The sequence below is a fragment of the Dendrobium catenatum genome, unplaced genomic scaffold (genome assembly GCF_001605985.2).
Source record: "Dendrobium catenatum unplaced genomic scaffold, ASM160598v2 fragScaff_scaffold_1355, whole genome shotgun sequence".
In the NCBI taxonomy this organism is placed as follows: domain Eukaryota; kingdom Viridiplantae; phylum Streptophyta; class Magnoliopsida; order Asparagales; family Orchidaceae; genus Dendrobium; species Dendrobium catenatum.
In genome coordinates this window covers 47,420-66,917 of record NW_021319817.1, presented here as the reverse complement: position 1 = coordinate 66,917, position 19,498 = coordinate 47,420, and the positions used below count along the sequence as shown (strand labels likewise).

Here is a 19,498-nt window from a genome sequence, read left to right as displayed (position 1 = left end):
ACCGCCACCACACTTAGCCACCATCAAGCCAACCGTCAGCCACCACCACTGATGACTATCGCCACCACACTTAGCGGCCACCCACTATAGTCAGGCACTGACTACCACCCCTTCAGGCCACCATTGTTGCCGCCACAAATCCCCCCCCCCCCCCCCCGCAGCCGACCCACCGATCGCCACCAACTACCACCGCCGGTCACAACCCACGATTGCCACCATTTCTTTAATTTTATATAATTATTCATTTTACCTCAAACCAAATAAAAAAAAAATTATTACACCTGAAACTTGTCTTGTACGACCCTCATACCTAACAACTCGTAAGATATTAACATATTTACCAATTGTATTCCTCTAATTTGACCAAATGCGATTCAATTTTTAACCCACCAACCAACAAGATAGAATGAAGAAATAGATTACTTTTGAGATCATGAAGCTCATCGAAAACAAATAAATCAATACTTATAATTAATCTATCACCAAAAGAATATAATATAAATTAATAATAATTTATATTAAAATTATCTTAACTATGAATCAAATTTAAAATTTGAATGTGTTTAAACTTAAAATTATAAAAACTATTATTTAAGTATTCTTTTTTTATAATTTTATGATTCTTATCTTATTTAGATAATATTTAAATAATATTAATATTTATTACCTTATTAGGTTCAACCCCAATCAAATTAGTCAACCTTGAACCTCTTCCTCTTCTAGTTTAATATGTGGTCCGATTTTCACAATATTGCTAATACTAATTAAAAAACTAATCAACACCTAATCTCATTTTGTCATGCCACTCGGTCATATTATTTATTTTTATGTAGCTAGTATTAAAGTTAGCTAATCAACAAAAATAGGAAAATTTGTAACTAGCCCCCAAACTATTTGTTTATGGTTAATTTGGTCTCATAGTATCTCTTTGCCCTAATTTGGTCCCTCGATAATATAAAATTGATCCAAAATAGTCCCTCATATTATAATTGTGATATAAATTTGATCTCAATTCAATCCCAAAAAGATCATTTTGGGATAAATTTTTTATTATCGAGAGACTAAATTGAAGTAAGGTTATACCCCGGGACTAAAATGACCATATACAAATAGTCCAGCTATTATTTTGAAATTTAACCCCAAGGTCCCGTACAAAAATGATTGAAATCAATCAGGCTATAATCCCACTACATGGGGTCGGCCTCATGAATCGTTTTTCTCATTTGTGTTATATTAAGAGTCAAATTCTTGTTTAAATCTAATATAAAAAAATTTTTTTTTCTAACCAAGTATTTTAAGTGAGTATGTATTTTTTATTTTATGGAGTTATTTATGCATTAGGTGTATGTTTGCTAAGCAACTGAACACGCTAACAAGGGGTCAGAGAAATTAAACACTTGAATTTTTTAGATTATCATATTGTACGATCTATATTATACTGTATAATCTATTCAATAAGAAATTAATTTAAATATTTAATTAAATCAAATTAATTAAAATTAACATATAAATATCATATACTATATGACCATCAAATCATACAGGATTATCAGTTATTTTGATAAACCTCATCGTCGAATCATTGTTACTTACATTAGGCAAATTTGAATTTTAAAATTTAAACTAATAATACTTTACAAATAATTTTGTATTGTATGAACATTAATTAAAATTGCCTAATTTATTCCTAAGAATTAGTGAATTGAAATGTGGATCCAATCTTCATTAATAATCACACTATATGATCCCCAACGTACATGACAATAAATAGAGAGCTCGTCAGATAAACCTTAGTTCATCCTGGATGACGTGTGATTCGATTGAACTAATTGTATTGTACTATTATTCATCATGTAGTGCAATTAGAAGATAAGAATTGAATTAATCGGATAGTACAATCCGAGGATCGTATCATACAATCAGAGTAATTAATTTAACAATTAGGGTGGTCCACTTTAAAAATTCAATATCAAAGATATGAGACAAGGTTTTGAGTAGTTACATATAATTTCTTCTGAAAGAGAGCTTTGGAGTGTGTCCACATCACTAGGAAAGAGAGGAGCTCAATGGAGAGTTTACCTTGAAGGAGTCAGGGGGTGTGAGGGGATTCACACGATCACTCCATTTAACATATAACTTAGGTCCTAATATTGTATTTGGTGGAGCTCTTGGACAAGAGCACTTGGAAGATAAGTATTTGGGTGAAAGACCTGCTAGCTGAGGAGGCTAGGGATGGTATCTCCTTCGGGTCGGAAGCTTTAGGGTTTAGGGTTTAGGGATGGTATCTCACCGCGCGCGGACGCGGATCACGCGGGAGTCGCGGATCACGCTGCGCATGGCGGGAGCGCGGATCGCGCCAGAGTGCGGGAGCTCCTGCGGGAGCGCGGGAGCGGCTCCTGGCCGGAGCGTGGCAGTTGGAACGCACTCCCGGGAGCACAGGAGCGGCGGTGGTGCGGTGGTGCGGCGCCTCTGGAAATTGTTTTTTTTTTAATAAATTTGACCGGTGGTTTATAACCGCCGGAAAGCCGCCGGAATAATTTACCGCCGGTAAAAACCTCCAGAAATTATTTTCCTACGCCGTTTTTTCCGGCGGTAACCCTAACCGTCGGAAAACCGCTGGTAAACTACAAAACCGCCGGAAAAGGTTCAATTTATGCCGGAAAAGGCCGCCGGAAATGAGTGATTTTCTCTGTTATATTATGTCTATATGTATGTTATCTTTTTTTCCAGTACCGTAGTTAAGGAGCTGAAGGAGGAAGCAGCATCTCTACCGTAGCAAAGTGATAAAGGAGGGGATCACATCTCCATCATATCCAAAATCTAACGGAGGAATCGACATCTTCGTCGGAGTGAGGAGTTCTTCATTGGGATGAGAGGAGGAAGGAGGGAGATTCTTCAATAGTTTGTAAAGGTCATTATCTACTTGAAATGGAGAAAGGCTTCTTCTACTAGCTATGAGCTAAAGCAGTCACTTTAGTGCATTACTAAAAGAGGAAGACCTTTGGGGAGTAGACATATATAAGTCGATTTCGATCGAACCACTATAAATCTGATTTGTGTATTCTTCACTTTTATGCATTTTGTTTTTTACGCTCTAATTTTCTTTTGATTATCTTTGTAAAAGATTTTTGAGTGATAAAATTTTTTGTTAAATTTTTTTTAAATTAAAAAATTAAATATAATTATTTTCTAAAAGTTTTAAATATAAAAAAAGTTATTTTCTTTTAGCTTTGGTTTGAATATTTTATTCTCTTAAACGCATTATGTAATTCTTATTTTGATCTTAAGCAAAATATTTTTTGTTAAATACACCAATTCAACCCACAACCACCCCCCCCCCCCCCTTTTCTTGGTGTGCCATAAGCACTTTAAAGAGGGATCAAAGAGGGGTTCTCACTTGTTTTTATTTACACAAATTAAGTAGATCCACGTGGCACACTTTGGTAATTATAACACCTCAGTAGGGTATTTTATTATCTGACCACCACTTTTTAATAATATCCCTTTTGATTTTTTGAAGATTCATATGTCCACCTTTTTATAATCTATCGATTTTTGTATGTGGCATATGATATAAACTAGTTATTCTATACCTATTAGAATTGTGAATGGAGTTAAAATCGATATTCTTTTTACTAAATGGTCATTAAAAAATAGTGATTTAGTATAATTAACTGGAAGTGTCGTAACTATTTTTATTGTGCTTTAAAATTTGAAGATTACATACATATTTCAACTTGTACTAATGATAAAGATATTTTGGATAAACTTTGCATAACATATGAATGAACTAGTGAAGTGAAATAACCTCGCAAAAACTTATTTTGCATGAATTCGAACTATTTCTCATGCAATTTAGTGAATCAATTTATGACATATATACTAGGTTTACAAAAATCATTACATCATTACATGCTTTGGATTGAGATATTTCTAACTCTGAAAAAGTTAACAAAATCTTACATTGGTTACCTAAATCTTGGGATGTCAATCTTAGTCCAATTTTTGAATCTAGGGATTTGAATTCTTACTCTATTGATAAATTACTTAGCTCTTTGATTTTCTACGAGCAAAAGGTTAGTCAAAGAAATGAAGATACATGTGAAAAAAAAAAGGGAAGATAGTAGCACTCAAAGCTAACAATATGAATAACATCAATTTTGGTTCGAAGGGAAATGAAGACATAGAACTGATGACCAAATAATTCAAAATATTCCTACAACAAAAACATAAGCGCCATAATAATAAAAAGTGAGGTAAGAACTCAAATTTAAATAAGTTTACCACTAATGTTGTCTTTTATGAATGCAAAAAGCTAGGTCATATTTAATAGAAATGCCCAAGCTTAAAGAACCACTCAATGAAAAAAAAAGGACGAGGATAAAAGCAACGCTAAAAAAAAAGTAAACAAAAATTTTGGAAAGCTTTTTGGACAAATTCTGATTCAGAGTCATCGAAGACAGCAGAAGAAGAGGAGATAACCAATTTATGTCTCATGACCAAAAATAGTTATAGTAGCTTTGAAAGCAATCATGTATGTGATTTATCCTATAATGAAGTATTCTCTCTTTCAGAACAACTACATGATGCTTATAGAAAATTAAAAAAGCATCAGTCACACTTTGAAAGAGAGCATTTAACATTTGAAGAAGAGCACACAAATTTGATTAATAATTATTTAGATTTAAGAACCGGTCATATTGCATTAGATGAAAAGCATGAGTCATTATATAAAAAGCATATTGCATTACAAGAAAAGCATGTATTTTTAAATAAAGAGTTAGATTAAAGGAAACATTTAAAGAATTAGAAGAGTTTGCTTTAAAAATGGATAGTAGTGAGCATGAGGTATTAGTATAAATATGCATATATAAAAGCACAAATGAAATTTTAATAAAGAAAATAACAACACTTAAATAAAATTCATCAAGGCCTATACACACTAAAAAACCATTCCTTAGAACACAACATGCACTGCTATCTTTCAAAAGAAAACATCACTCTTTATATAGATTAGTGCATCTATTTCTATGAGTGAAATATTATTATTGTGGCATATTAGAGCATAGTGCATGCATTTGCACATAAAATATACCATAGATCACATATGGTCTGGAGGTTCAAGACATCGTCTACGTAGAATATCATAAATCCATTGCAATATTGAAGGGGTCCTAAACCCAATTAGATTCTCAAATTTAACCCTTGATGATTTTGTAGGTGTGCTCTCACAAGAGGTCTAGTGAGAGCATGTGGTATCATGATTGTAGAATTTCATTTGTAAGGGATCATCACATGTTATAACTGTTGTCTATATTTTTATATTTTTTGTTGAAGCTTATATCTTTATATTTGTGTCATTTTTGTTGCATGATTATGTGACTTAGCTTTTTTTTTGCATGTATGTTTATTTTTAATGTTATTTTGTGTCATAATATCATTCTTAATTTTTCTTCTTTTTTTGTTTTGTCTTTATAGTTTGTGTCAGAAATTTTATATATGTATGTACTTATGGAAGTATTCCTGATCTTCACACATCACTAAAATTCACTGCACATAGTATTGTATGATCATTAGCCATTACATATCATAATGTATGATACATGTCGATTAGCATAACATTAGCCATTCGTTCAAGACAATGGCTTATATTAAGCTAGATATTATAGTTCGTACCATATGAACACTCCCATCATATTGTGCAAATGATGTGGCATGAACTTAAATTTGTTTAGTAAGATCCTTAATTACATACCATAATGTATGAATAGTTGATCATATTAGACGGTCCATTTAGTCAATAATTGTACATTTGGCCCTTCATAACAAATGAAAAGATAATGATCATACTTTAAGATCCTCGATTATACTAGATGATTTAACCAAGTCTTCGTATTGTTTTAACTGGATGATTTAGATTATACGAATCATACTATACGAACATGATCATATTGTACGATGGAATAGGCCCTATAAATAGAATGATTTTTTTTTTCATTTTAAACACACACCTTTCTATTCCAAACCTTCCTTCCCTTGAGCTCTTGCCTCTAGCATTACCCATGGCTGGAAAGAGAGTCTGACTTCTCTTAGGGAATTCTTCTCGATCCCAAGTAGAGATTGATTGCAATCATAGGATGATGTGGTAGCTTACCTATGCTTAGCACCACTCAAATCAATCCATCAAGGATCTTAAACTAGGAGAATATCAAATATTAGGTACTAGATCTTTTTGTTAGTACTACACTCCAATTCATCTTTACACTTGCATTTCCTTTTGATATTGAACTATTTTTTTGAATTTTCATAAGCCTTAGAATGAAAATTTTTCATTTTAAACAAACACCTCTCTATTCGAAACTTTCCTTCCCTCGAGCTCTTATCCCTAACATTACCCATGGATGGAAAGAGAGGTTGACTTCTCCCACGTAGTTTCTCTCGATCCTAAGTTGAGATCGATTCCAATCAGAGGATGATGCAACAGTTTATATAGAGCCACTCAAAGCACTCTTTCTAGGATCTTAAACTAAGAGAATTTCATTATCTAGTACAATATCTTTTTGTAGGTAATACACTCACATTCATCCTTACCCTTGCATTACCTTTTAATAGTGAACTATTATTTGAATTTTTTGCAAGCCCTAGAATCAATGTTGTCCACATATCCCTTCAATCATACGTCTGTAGGCACCCTATAGAAATCACATATCAGTACTTTTATGAACTTTTTCACATTTACATAACTGGTACCAAACCCCATGATGTCATGACTATTATTATTATAATTGGACCCAGATCAACCTCAATATTAAAAATGACCCTATGAAACAACAACATCCTTTAGTCAGCACCTTATTCTTGGATTCTCATATTATTTAACACATACTTAGAACCTCAAAGCTGGCTACAAAGTCAACATTACACCTCCATTATATATTGTTACTTATTTATATATGACTAACACTAAGTTTAATGTCGTAGACATGCTTATCTATTACATTAAAAATCTGACCACCATTAGGAACCTTAGAGCATGTCGTAGTCAGAATCTAACATTAACATGCATCATAACCTACATATTAAATACAAAGTATAACTTGATGTATCCTACCCCAGTAGACCACTTCCCCACCTTATTTATTGACAACTCTTTCCACATCATCTATAGAGACCACCATAGGTTAGCTCCTGTAGAGGATATTTTCAACTTAGATGAGGAAGATGGCACCGCCCTAAATATCACTAGTACCATCCTTTCAGCCACCATATCTCGATTCATTGATTTAACAATTTGATTGCCTGGAACTATGATTAGAGATACACATTCAAGAGTCCACCTTATCCTGGGAGCAGCTACAGCAACAACACGAGGTAGATCATGTTGGTTCTAGGAGTAGTTCTCATCACTGCACTACTGCTTTCAACCACCACCACAACCACCTGATTAGGGTTTATTTGATGAGTAGTGTATTGTTTACATTTTATTTTATTATACTTTATATTGAAAAGTATATTTTCCTTACATTATAGTCTATTTTTAGTTCCTTTTTTTATGATATCAAAAGGTGGAGTAAGGAATCAAGTTGGTTGTGCTATTTTCTTTTTTTACTAGTGTAGTTTAAAAATTGAAAAAAAAATTGTGTAAAATTTTAAAAAATGTGTGTTTTAAAAATATAAAAATATTAATATTTTTCTATTTTTTTAAATAAGTCATTTACTGAAGGGGAGAACTTACTAGGAAATTGAATATAGAATTTATAAATTTAAATAAAAAAATATTTAACATCATAAAAAGGGCAACTTTGTTGCAATACGGGAGCTCAACCTTATGTTTATATGATTATAAATATTGTTCTCTTATCATTTACTTATTCATGCTTTATATATTATATATTTTCTTATGTGCCACTAAGCATTTTCAAGTACAACATACACCAAGCAAAATTAAAAGAATCAAGACTAATCAAGATAGTGCAGCATTAGGGTCTAAGTAAATTTGTATTTGATTGGGTCTATTCTTTTTATTTTCCTAAGTCATTTTATGTATTTGGTATATGTTGGCTAAGTAATTACAAAAGCCATGTTCAAATTTTCCCAAAGAAAATAATTACATATTTATTTACACTTTTCAACATAGTGGGCAAATAATGCCTTGGTATGCTAACATGGTGAATTATATTATGAGTGGTGTGATTACATTATACATGAAATATACCCAAAGGCATAAATTCATACATGATGAAATGTTCTACTCGTTGGATGACTATGACATCCCAAGAGGACGGTGAATTAGGGTTTTTAAAAAATATATTTAATATAATTTTAATATTAATTAGCAAGAGAATAATTAAACACACAATTTTAAAATTTTATAATTAAAGTAAATAAAATAATTGCAATCAAATAAAATAGTAGACGTAATATTTTTACATGGCTTGGCCTAGATTCTAATCCGACCTACATCCAAATTAGCTAAATTTCAAGCTAGAATCCACTAATCCCAAGTTTTTCTTGCAAACCTCACTTTTTTAAATAAAGGAAGCTTCTAATAACCTAAGTAATCTTCTACACATGTGAGTATAACCCAATCTAATTATAATTTAAACTTTACTAAGCAAAATGACTTAGATTAAGAATAAGAGAAATACAACTTGATGTAAATAATGCAAGCTCAAATTATCTTGTAATAAAAGAACTAAAATATTTGAGGTGACTTTATAAAAGATTGATAATCACGTCATCACTTGTAAATAGAATGTAAAGTTGTCTCAATATAAATATATGTGAAAAGTAAATAAACATGCTCACTTATTTTATGGATGAAAGAGGTTTCAACCAAAAAACTGTAATTTAAGATCCTTAACTAGTATTTCACCCAAACATAAAAGTTTTCAAGAAAGATATGTGGTGAAATAAAAAAATAACTAAGAAAAATTTTGAGAATGAAAAAGAATTCCAAAACTTTGAGAGTTACTCGATTCAAAGATTTAGCATGTAAAGAAGCTTTTAAATCAAGGATTTTATCTTGCAAAGATGCAAATCATTTGAAATGAATATCTATGATTTTCCTTTCAATATTTAGCATGTAAAGAAGGGGAGGGGAGTAGAAGGGAGAATGTTCTGGAATTTCTAAGTTAAGAGCAACCCTCTCATGATTAAAATGAGGGATATTTATAGGGTAGAGAATACAGAAGATTCAACATGTTGATCGAATAAGGCATCAATCCTTAAGAGATGCTACTTGCTTTTAATAGTAACCTTATTTAATTCCCTATATTTGCATCTTTAACTCCTAAAGCTCCTTAGGTACTATCTTATATAGAGCCTTAGGTATTGGAGTGGTACCCAATAATACATAGATACATAACTCAATTTCATTATTAGACAATAAACATATTAACTGTTCAAGGAAGACATAAGAAAAGTCATGCACTACTAGGACACTTTCTAAAGATCCAAAATCCATTTTCTTATCTTGAATAGATGTTTGGAATACAATACACCCCTTTTTTCATAAGCTACCTATCTATATAATAGATATTAGACATGTTAGAACACCCTTAACTCCCTAAAATGAGTGGATCTCACTATCCGAAAATATGGGGACCCTTTTTTTAGACAATCAATCTAAATTGTATATTGATTCAGCTAATTTATACACAAAGTAACATCAAACTCATATATAGTTAATAATATAAGACCAGATCTCCCTATTGTCATAGATATATTTAAGTCACAAAAATACACCATACTAGCTACCATTTCATCCCATTTGACAGAATAATAAATAAAGAAGGAAAATATACCAAGTTAAAGTATTTCTCAGAAATAAATTAGTGACTAAACTGGAATATCTCTAGCTGACAAAATATGACAAGGCATATAAAAAATATAAGTCATGCCTATAACCACATCTGGAGTATCTATGACCTCGAAGGAGTTGGAACAAAAAACTACAAGGCACTTTCTAAACGCTACAAGACAGACTCCCTATTATAGAACCACTACCTCTGCTAAAAGATGCCTCAGTAAATACACGAGGTGGCATAATCCTCAGTCTCCTTGATGGTCTAAAAAAGCTCTCAACTTTAGACTCAGAACGTTTATATGGTCCTTTTTTTGGGCACTCTGCCACCTTTTGTCCAGTATGACCACATCGAAAGCACTAATATATCATCTAGTAATACTATCCTAAGTGTCCCCTACTATAACTTTAACACACTCTTGCTCCACTTATAGAACCACCAGAATTTGCAATGCTACCACCATAAATAATTTGTATAGAAGATCTACCTCTCTAAGTATCTCTGGGTCAAAATATGTTCCTCTTTCCAAAAATCTTCTATCAAAACTCTTCCCACCAAACCTCTTCCTGCTAGCAGCCCATCATTATTGAGTAGTTATTATGTCATTCTCAATCAAACGAGCTCTCTCAAAAAGCTTAAAGAAATAATAAATATGGACTAAAACTAATTACTATCCCATACTATCTTAAAGGCCACTCAAATATCTATAACATTTCTCCTTAAAAGTGTTGACTAACTAAATTGTATTTGGCTAGGAAAGTAAACTCTACCTCATACTGAATCATAGACACGGTCCCCTAAAAAAACCTTAAAGATATATCATGCATTTGATGCCACATAGATGAAGGTATAAACCATGACTTAAGAACATAAGCGAACTCCTACCAACTAATTAGGAAATCCAACCTCCATTGAATATTCTCTCTCTACTGGCCCAACCACCAACACTCAACCTCTTAATCTAGTAGAAACACAACCATAGGTAACTTCCTCTCAAGAGGACAACACATATTATCAAAAGTCTTCTATGATCTCATAAGTTAGTCCTTTGCTACACTGGGCTCAACAACACACCCAAATTTAGGAAGATTTAACCTCAAAAAATATATACAAGTGCCTATCTCAATCCTCAAACCTAATAGAGAAAATTTTGCCTTGAGCTTCACCCATCAATTGTGCTATCAAACTGGCAAACAATGACATTAAATCAGAACTAACAACATGAGTAATGCTCTATATAGGCATAATCTGTCGTGAACTCTTCCCATCAGTCATATATGGGTCTTGTTGATCCTTTAAATACTAACAAAGAATGCACAAAGGTGAACAAAATATAAACCTGAAAATAAATAGAAATGAATGCCCAACACTATCAAGAACTATCTCACTTGATTATAAATCAATTCATATATCTTTATTCGTCACAACCCAACTCAATATAACTCGTAGGTAGAACATGTCATATTATATTGAGTGGTGATAGATCAAGCCAATGATTAAATTTCGGGGAACATTTTAGAATTCTCTAATTTTTTGCAGTAGAATTATTTTCTAATGTTGGAAATATTTTTTAATTGGCTAAAAATGACGCACTTTCCAATTTATTTGATAGAAAATTTTAAAGAAAATACTAAATTATCCAAAATACTCATATCTATAACATGCATAAAGTTACATAATGAAAGTTTAGTAAATGTAAAGTTATCCTCATTTTTACAAAATGATTTTATACATTTAATAAAAAATTCTTAAAATTTTCATATTATAAAAATTTGAGATAGGTAAAATATAACTAACATTGATCCGAATAACTTTTCAAACTAGACTAATAGTAGAAAATGAACAAAAGAGGGTAAACATAACTTTCTCTCTCTAAAAACTCTCTCTAGATTGGTTTCCCAAAGGAGGTAAATTTTTAGCCAAAATGAAATTTTTTATGGATTTTGACATCTATCAAAATATTTAATTTAGATTCATGATGCTTCAGACAGTGGTGCTACTATGCCAACACTATTCATGATAAAATGACCTAAACGCGAGAGCTCAATGTTACAACACCCCCAAACCTAGCGCCATAACACTCCAAAGGAAAAAAATATATATAGATTTTAATTTTATGCACACATGCCCTAAGGATAGGCTTAAGAGGGAAATTTAGACATTAACATGCAAATAAAATATCAACAAACTCATACATAATCAAAATGTAGAATTCCAACTAGAAAAACTTAACTAATCGGGTCAGAATGGGTTTGCACTTTCACAATAGTTATTGCATCGACCCGCTACATAATTGTCGCCATCTACCTTAATCGCATGACTATGATCTTCCTACCTATTTCACCCAGCTATAATCCTCAAACCACAATTGCCCAACTACAACCCTTCTACTATCACTCTACTATAATTCTCGGATCATTATCGCCTGACTAGGGTCCTCAGACAATCATCAACCCTCGAACCATCGTCACTAAATTAAGGCCATTGAACTATTGTTGCCCAACTATGGTCCTTAGACCAGTATAGTCCGACTATGATCCTCATACTACTAATACTCTCTACTATGATCTTTAGACCATTGTTATCTAACTATATCCTTCTAATCTTTGTCATCCACATACTATATTCCTCTGACCTCTATCGCGCATCAACAATGCCTTCAACTTGCATTGCTTGCCTACTATTGTCCTTCGACTACCATCGCTTGATACAATCCTTCAATCACCATTGCCTAATTATGGTGCTCCAACCTCTGGCACTTGGATGAACTCCTCCAACCACCTTTACTTGACCATGGTCTTCCTGCCACTGTAGTTTAGCTATGGTCCTTTGAACTACCATTGCCCGACAATAGTCCTCTGATCTTCTTTGCCGGATTATGGCCCTTTGACATCCATCAACCAACTATGCTCCTCTGGAAACCATTGCCTGACTACACTCTACTGACATACAATATTCTGATCATTATCACATGGCTACTTCGATGCCTATTGACTTTATCATCGATTGTCGCTAACAAGGCCAATGCATATCGTCACTTATAAAATCAATACACTTCTTCAACATTAACTCTGACACCCAACTTCAGTATATGGATTCATGTTGAATTCCTTCCAAAGGGCTCTTTCAACTTCGAGCAACTAATGTGTTCAGTACAATCTATCAGTACCTTCCCATAAGGAAGATCTTCACTTGTAATTAAATATAAATACTAGTGAAATCATTTTGATAAGTTAGATTCCATGTTCTTTTTCTCTTTCTTGGGGTTTTTATGTAAAATTTTTAATGTTTTTAATAATTCTTACACTCCTCTCTTATTTGTGTGTGCTAGATCTTCGTGTAAAAATAAGACATAAAACTCTTACCTCTATCTATCAGCGTGACTGTTTTGACATGCAACACTAACTACTTGTTAAATGCCTAAAAAAACATATACGAGTATACATTATCATATTTTAGCTCCTTACATCCCACGATCAAACCCAAATTTTTAAGGTTTAAAAAAAATGTAAGAAAAAAAATCAAAGAAAGAACAGGACAACGGTCATCTGGAACTCTTAGCTGCATCCAATCTGCAATAGAAGCACTGCCGAAAGACCAAAATAACAAAATCCAAAAATAAAGAAAGCGTCCTGTGAACGTGAGCAAAAGCAGGGCTTTCTTCATTCCCCGCCTTAATTCCTCCATCAAATCCTGTCCTCCGCACATTTATTTCCTCAAAACATAAGAAAAAGGCTCTGCCTAATTTCAGGATTCTTTCTACCTTTCTTCCTCCCTTTCATCTCCGACCATTTCTTCCGCTCCCTCCATCGTTTCGTTCTCTACAGTAATATCCATCTCAGGAACATGGTACGTATGAAAGCCATCTACAGACATACAAGGTAGCTATATTTCTCAAGAAATATATTCATTTACTGTGTCCAGATCAGAAGCTTATTCAGCATATAAACGGTCCATATAGTTTTCAAGAGAATTTAGAATTATTATATATTTTCTTACTCTACGGATTGACATCTGTAAACAGGGCGGAGGGAAACTTATAAGTAAAAATGTAAATATTTTTTTTATAAATATTCTTACAACTAAAATTTGTTCCGAGGATGCTGCATCTCGACCCTTATTTATTCATCGTTGTAGGCTTCACATATATGTCGGGGGTCCAAAGGGGTAGCGCCATCATAACAAATTTTGATTGTATGAATATTTTTGGATTCTCTTTACTATTCCTCTTTATATTTGGTTCATCATTTCCTAATAATAACACATCTGCACAATGTGTTTAATTATGTTGGGGCAGTTGCCTAAAAACCATATCATTTTAAAACTTTTAGGGGTGGCAATTGCGTAAAAACTCTTGTAAAGATTGAAAAATACATGAAGAGGGATAAATTTTCTAAAGAATAATATAATAAATAATTTTTTTTATTTTTTCCGAGAGGCAATTAGCTTTCAGGTGGATCCGCCCATGTCTGTAAAACCTTCAGAAATACATATATCATCATTGCATTTTCGTTCAAGATATTCTGATAACTTTCTTTATATTTTCACGCATACAACTACATCATTTATATACTTAATTTGTCCCTGCTATGGCAAAGGCGAACTCGGCTTCTGGATTGGCAGTAGATGATGAGTGCAAGCTGAGGTTTTTGGAGCTGAAAACGAGGCGCTGTTTCAGATTTATCGTGTTTAAGATCGAAGAGAAGGCAATGCAGATAACGGTGGAAAGGCTTGGCCAACCTGAAGAGAGCTACGAAGACTTTACTAAATCGCTTCCTACTGATGAATGTCGCTATGCTGTTTATGACTTCGACTTTGTCACAGATGAGAACTGTCAGAAAAGCAAAATCTTCTTCATTGCCTGGTGAGATTTGCTTACTCCTGATCATCTTTGAATATGATTATTTGAAAACTAGATAAAATTATAAAAGCCACCAATTTTGTCATTGACGTCATGATTTCTATTGTGAAAGTCTGTAAATGAGACAAAGTTTAAGAAAATCATGGTAAGGTTATTTCAATTTGTAAAATATAATAAACAATTGCTCTCCTGTGCAAAAGCTTATATAACCTACTTTATTTTTCATTAGAAGATGAAATTTCCGACCGTTTTAGAAAAATCAAATTAATAACATCATACAAAGCCTTACAAACGATAAAAATTTGTCTAGATCTTATTTTGCTTTTCCTCTTATTATTTCATGTAGGTCTCCTGACAGTTCAAAAGTTAGGAATAAGATGCTATATGCTAGCTCCAAAGATAGATTCAAGAGAGAGCTAGACGGCATTCAAGTGGAGTTGCAAGCAACAGATCCCAGCGAGATGAGCTTGGACATTGTAAGATGTCGGGCTCTCTAAACGAAAGAACTGGAGTTTCATAAATACTTTTCAGGTTTTATGAGATTAGGATTGTTCGATCCGCGGAGAGATTATTATGTCCAAAGTTCGGATACAAAGAACCATTCGATTTTGTGACTGTAAATAATAAAAGTGCAGCAGTGAACAAGAATAGTGTGGTGGTAAACAATAATTGTGTTTTATTGCTCGCAGTCACAAAATCAAACTGTTCTCTATGTTCGGACTGCACACGTAATAATCTCTCCTATTCGTGACACAATACATGTTAACTGGTTATGTTTATGCATTTTTTTTATAAATTCTGAGATTCAATAACTTTCGTTATACATAACGGGGTATGCAAACATTCCCTTTTTTTCATTTTATTTTTTTCTGAGAGATATGGAAGAGTAGATAGCCAGACTTATTTGTGTTTTCAAATATCCCATTAGAGGAATACATGGAAGAAAAATAAAAGATTAAATAAACAAGCCGACAAGACAAAAAAAAAGTATGTCCTAGTCTAACTATTATGATTTAATATTTTAAAATATAGTTGATGCTTCTCAATTTTATCATTGTTATCAACTGCGATTTCTACCTCAAATTTTCTACAATATTCTTCGCGGTATATCATATCAATGATCTCATGAGAAAGTAGTTTTCCATCTTAGTCATTAAGAATTTCTTGTTACATATTAATCATTAGGAATCCTTCTAGCTAGTAATTTAGTTTTTTTTTATTAAAAAATTCATTAATTTTCATTCTATAAACTTTTTTTTTTTTAACTTCGTAAAAATCAATCATTTATGATCATAAATTTTTTCAACATTTTATTATTTACGCCATCACATACTCTTGCACAAGGTTATGGAAACCCAACCGAACATAAAATTCGCTATAGAAAAATGTTTGAAAATTTAAAAATTTTCATAAGAAAACCCTGTAGGAAAATGGTTTCTTGTGGAATAAATTTCCATCGAAAATGTTTCTATTGGATTTCTGGTGGATTACTGAAAAAATTTGCTTGTTTAACGGACACGTCGAAAATTTCAAAAACAATGGAATTTCCAGACAATTTTTTCTGCCATAATTTTTGGTGAATTTTTGACTAAAATTTGGTCAGCATTTCTAACAAAAATTTAAGTCAGAAATCCGCTGGAAATTCTAATGGAATTTTCATCAAAAATTCCGTTGGAATATTCAATGAATTATTTTGTTTGTATTTTCGTCTCATTTCTTGTATTTTCGTCGCATTTTTTATTGCTTTGATCCACTAGGAGCTCCTTCTGTTATTCCTCGTTGAGTAAATTTTTTATGAAGGCCTTCAACACATGAAGATAAAATTTTCTCGTCTCTCTTCTTCATCTCAAAGAAAGATATCGCTCTTATCACCAATATAATTCTTTTTCAACTCAGATAAAGATTTCAACAAATAGAGACAAATATTGTGAGCGGAATACCCAAGATGGAAACGAGATAAAGAAAAGAGGAAAAGTAACTTGGAATTATATTCGATACTTGTACAGAGCTAAGCCTATCTATATATAGCCTCCAGGCTATTAGTTAATACATCAAGAAATGAGAAAAAAACTAAGACCAATTAATGAGACCCTGCTGACGTGTAGAGCTTGTATTAACATGCCCCCTCAAACTAAGCATCCTGGGAACGGATGTTTAGTTTGTTCCGTAGAGATAGAAACCGGTCTTTAGGCAAAGATTTGGTGGGTATGTCAGCTATTTGCTCGGCGGAGCTGATATGCCTGATATTGAGGTTGCCTGCTTTGATATGGTCGCTGATAAAATGGTAGTCGATTTCGATGTGCTTTGTCCGAGCATGAAGATTGGGTTGTTGGCGAGTGCTATGGCCGAGGTGTTGTCGCAGTAGAGGGGAGTTGAGCCGTTTTGAAAGATGTGAAGCTCGGCCAGAAGTCGGCGAAGTCAAATTACTTCGGACGTAGCAGATGAAATGGATCGGTATTCAGCTTTTGTGGATGACTTGGCTACGGTTATTTACTTTTTTGCGGACCAGGAAATAATGGTGTTGCCCAAGATTGTGCAAAACCCTGAGATAGACCTCCGATCCGTGTTGTCTGTGGCCCAATCTGCATCGGCAAAGGCACGTAGCTGGAGATCACTGTGGTCTATTAGAATGCCAAGTTCGGTAGTGCCTTGTATATATCGCAACACTCATTTGAGGACTTGGAAATCATCAAGAGTAGGTTCATGCATGTGTTGACAGATGTAGTTAGTGGTGAAAGCTATATCGGGTCGAGTGATAGATAGGTATTGAAGCGAACCTGCGAGTTTTTGGTAAAGGTGCGGATCTGGAAATGGAGATGCATTGCTATTTCTTGTGGGACGTTTGAGTGACATAGGAGTGAGTGCGGGTTTGCTGTTCGTGAAGCCGACGGTGTGGAGAAGTTGTTTGGCATAGTGTCGTTGATGTAGAAAGTATCCATTTGTTGTTTTTGCAACCTGTATGCCTAAGAATAGAGATATGTCTCCTAATTGTTTGAGATTGAATTTAGAGTGTAATTGACGTAGGAGAGTTTCGATTGTAGACTTATCATTGCCCGTGACCAAGATGTTGTCGACGTAGATCAATACAAACAGCCGAGTCTGAGCCTTCGTGTATAGTAGCAGTGAGGGGTCAGCTTTGCTAAATGTAAAACCGAAAGCTTGTAGGGAAGTGGTGATTTTGTTGAACCATTGTTGTGGTGATTGTTTGAGTCCGTAGATGGACTTGTGAAGCTTGCACACGTGTTCCGGATGTTGAGGATCTATAAATTCGGGTGGTTGCTTCATGTAGACGTCCTCTTGGAGATCACCGTGTAGAAATGCGTTCGAGACGTCAAGTTGAAGAATGGACCAATTTTTGTTAAGAGCTAGCGTGATCAAGACGCGGATCGTAGTCATCTTGGCAACCGGGCTGAACGTGTCGGTGTAGTTGACGCCAAATTCTTGTGAGCATCCGAGAGCGACAAGGCATGCCTTGTACTGAGATATATTGCCGGTGGGATGCCGTTTGATCTTGAATGTCCACTTACAACCGATTACAGGTTTGTTGAGCGGAGGGGGGACTAAGGTCCAACTGGCTTGTTTCTGAAGAGCCGTGTGTTCGGTAGTCATTGCGGAGCACTAGTGCTCATGTTTATTTGCTTGAGCGAAGGATGTCGGAGTGTCGTCGAGCTTGGATATGGCCGAAAGATCGAATATCTTCCTTAGTTTTCATATGCCCGACATGAGCCTAGTGTGCATTTGATGGGAGCGAGCCGGTTGGATGGGCAATGACTTGGATCCTGATGGGCTGGGTGTGATTTTAGTAATCGGTGAGTGTGTCTGTATGAGTGTCGGGGTGGGTGGAACTATGTTTGTAGGAGTATGGGGAGGTTGTTTGGCTAGTGTAGAGGAGGTTGCAGAAGCTGGTGTAAGAAGAAGTGGTGATTGGGTAAGGGCTGGTATGGTTGATGGAGGGGTATGATGTTTGTTTTTGAATGGGAATATGTCTTCGGGGAATGTTACGTGACGGGATATGTAGACAGTATTTGTATGAAGGTCTAGACATTTGTACCCTTTGTGAGTAGTGGAGTAGCCGAGGAAGATGCATTCTCGAGATCGGGGATCAAGTTTGCTAAAGACGTATGGCTTGAGCCACGGGAAGCAGAGGCATCCGAACGTTCGAAGATGCGAGTAAGAGGGGTGTTGTACGTGAAGTCTGCGATGAGGGCTATGAGGATTTGTAGCTTTGCTCGGTAGTATGTTGGGCGGTAGTCAGAGATTCAGCCCAGAATTGTTGTGGTAAGCTGGCGGCGTGTAACAGGGTCCTCATGATGTCCAGTAGGTGCCTGTGTTTTCTTTCAGCCATGCCGTTTTGCTTGGGGGTGTGGGGACAACTGAGCTGATGAGTGATCCCTTGTTCTAGAAGGTAAGTGGTGTGGGGACAACTGAGCTGATGAGTCAATATCAAGTCCAATACTCCAAAGTTCAAAAGAATCCTTCCCCGGTGATTGAGAAAGGGGGAGTCAACAGATAACGCCACCGGATCTGCAACACTAATACAAGCAGACAGAAGGCGTCTACAATCTACGATCCAACGCCACCGGATCTGCAACACTTATGAAAGCAGACAGAAGGCGTGTATAAGCTTTTCAAGGAAATGCTGTGCATTCAAATGACAAATACATGCACAACTACAAATATTTCAAAATACCCCTACACGTGCACTAGAGAATGTATACACATAGATACACTAAAGGGGATATATAAAAATCACCCGCATGGGCCCCGGCGAGCGTGTTATTGGTACACACGTGACGCCTAGGGATGCTGCGCGGGTCGATAAGTGAATTCT

At 34.5% G+C, this 19,498-nt stretch overlaps 1 protein-coding gene across 1 annotated transcript; it reads left to right on the top strand.

The window, feature by feature from the left end:
* The first annotated feature begins 14,395 nt into the window (after positions 1-14,395).
* LOC110107574 (actin-depolymerizing factor-like) lies at positions 14,396-15,164 on the top strand. The gene is made up of 2 exons (XM_020837850.2): positions 14,396-14,670; positions 15,014-15,164. The coding sequence occupies exons 1-2, from the start codon at positions 14,396-14,398 to the stop codon at positions 15,162-15,164; spliced, it is 426 nt and encodes a 141-aa protein (XP_020693509.1).
* The last annotated feature ends 4,334 nt before the right edge of the window (positions 15,165-19,498 follow it).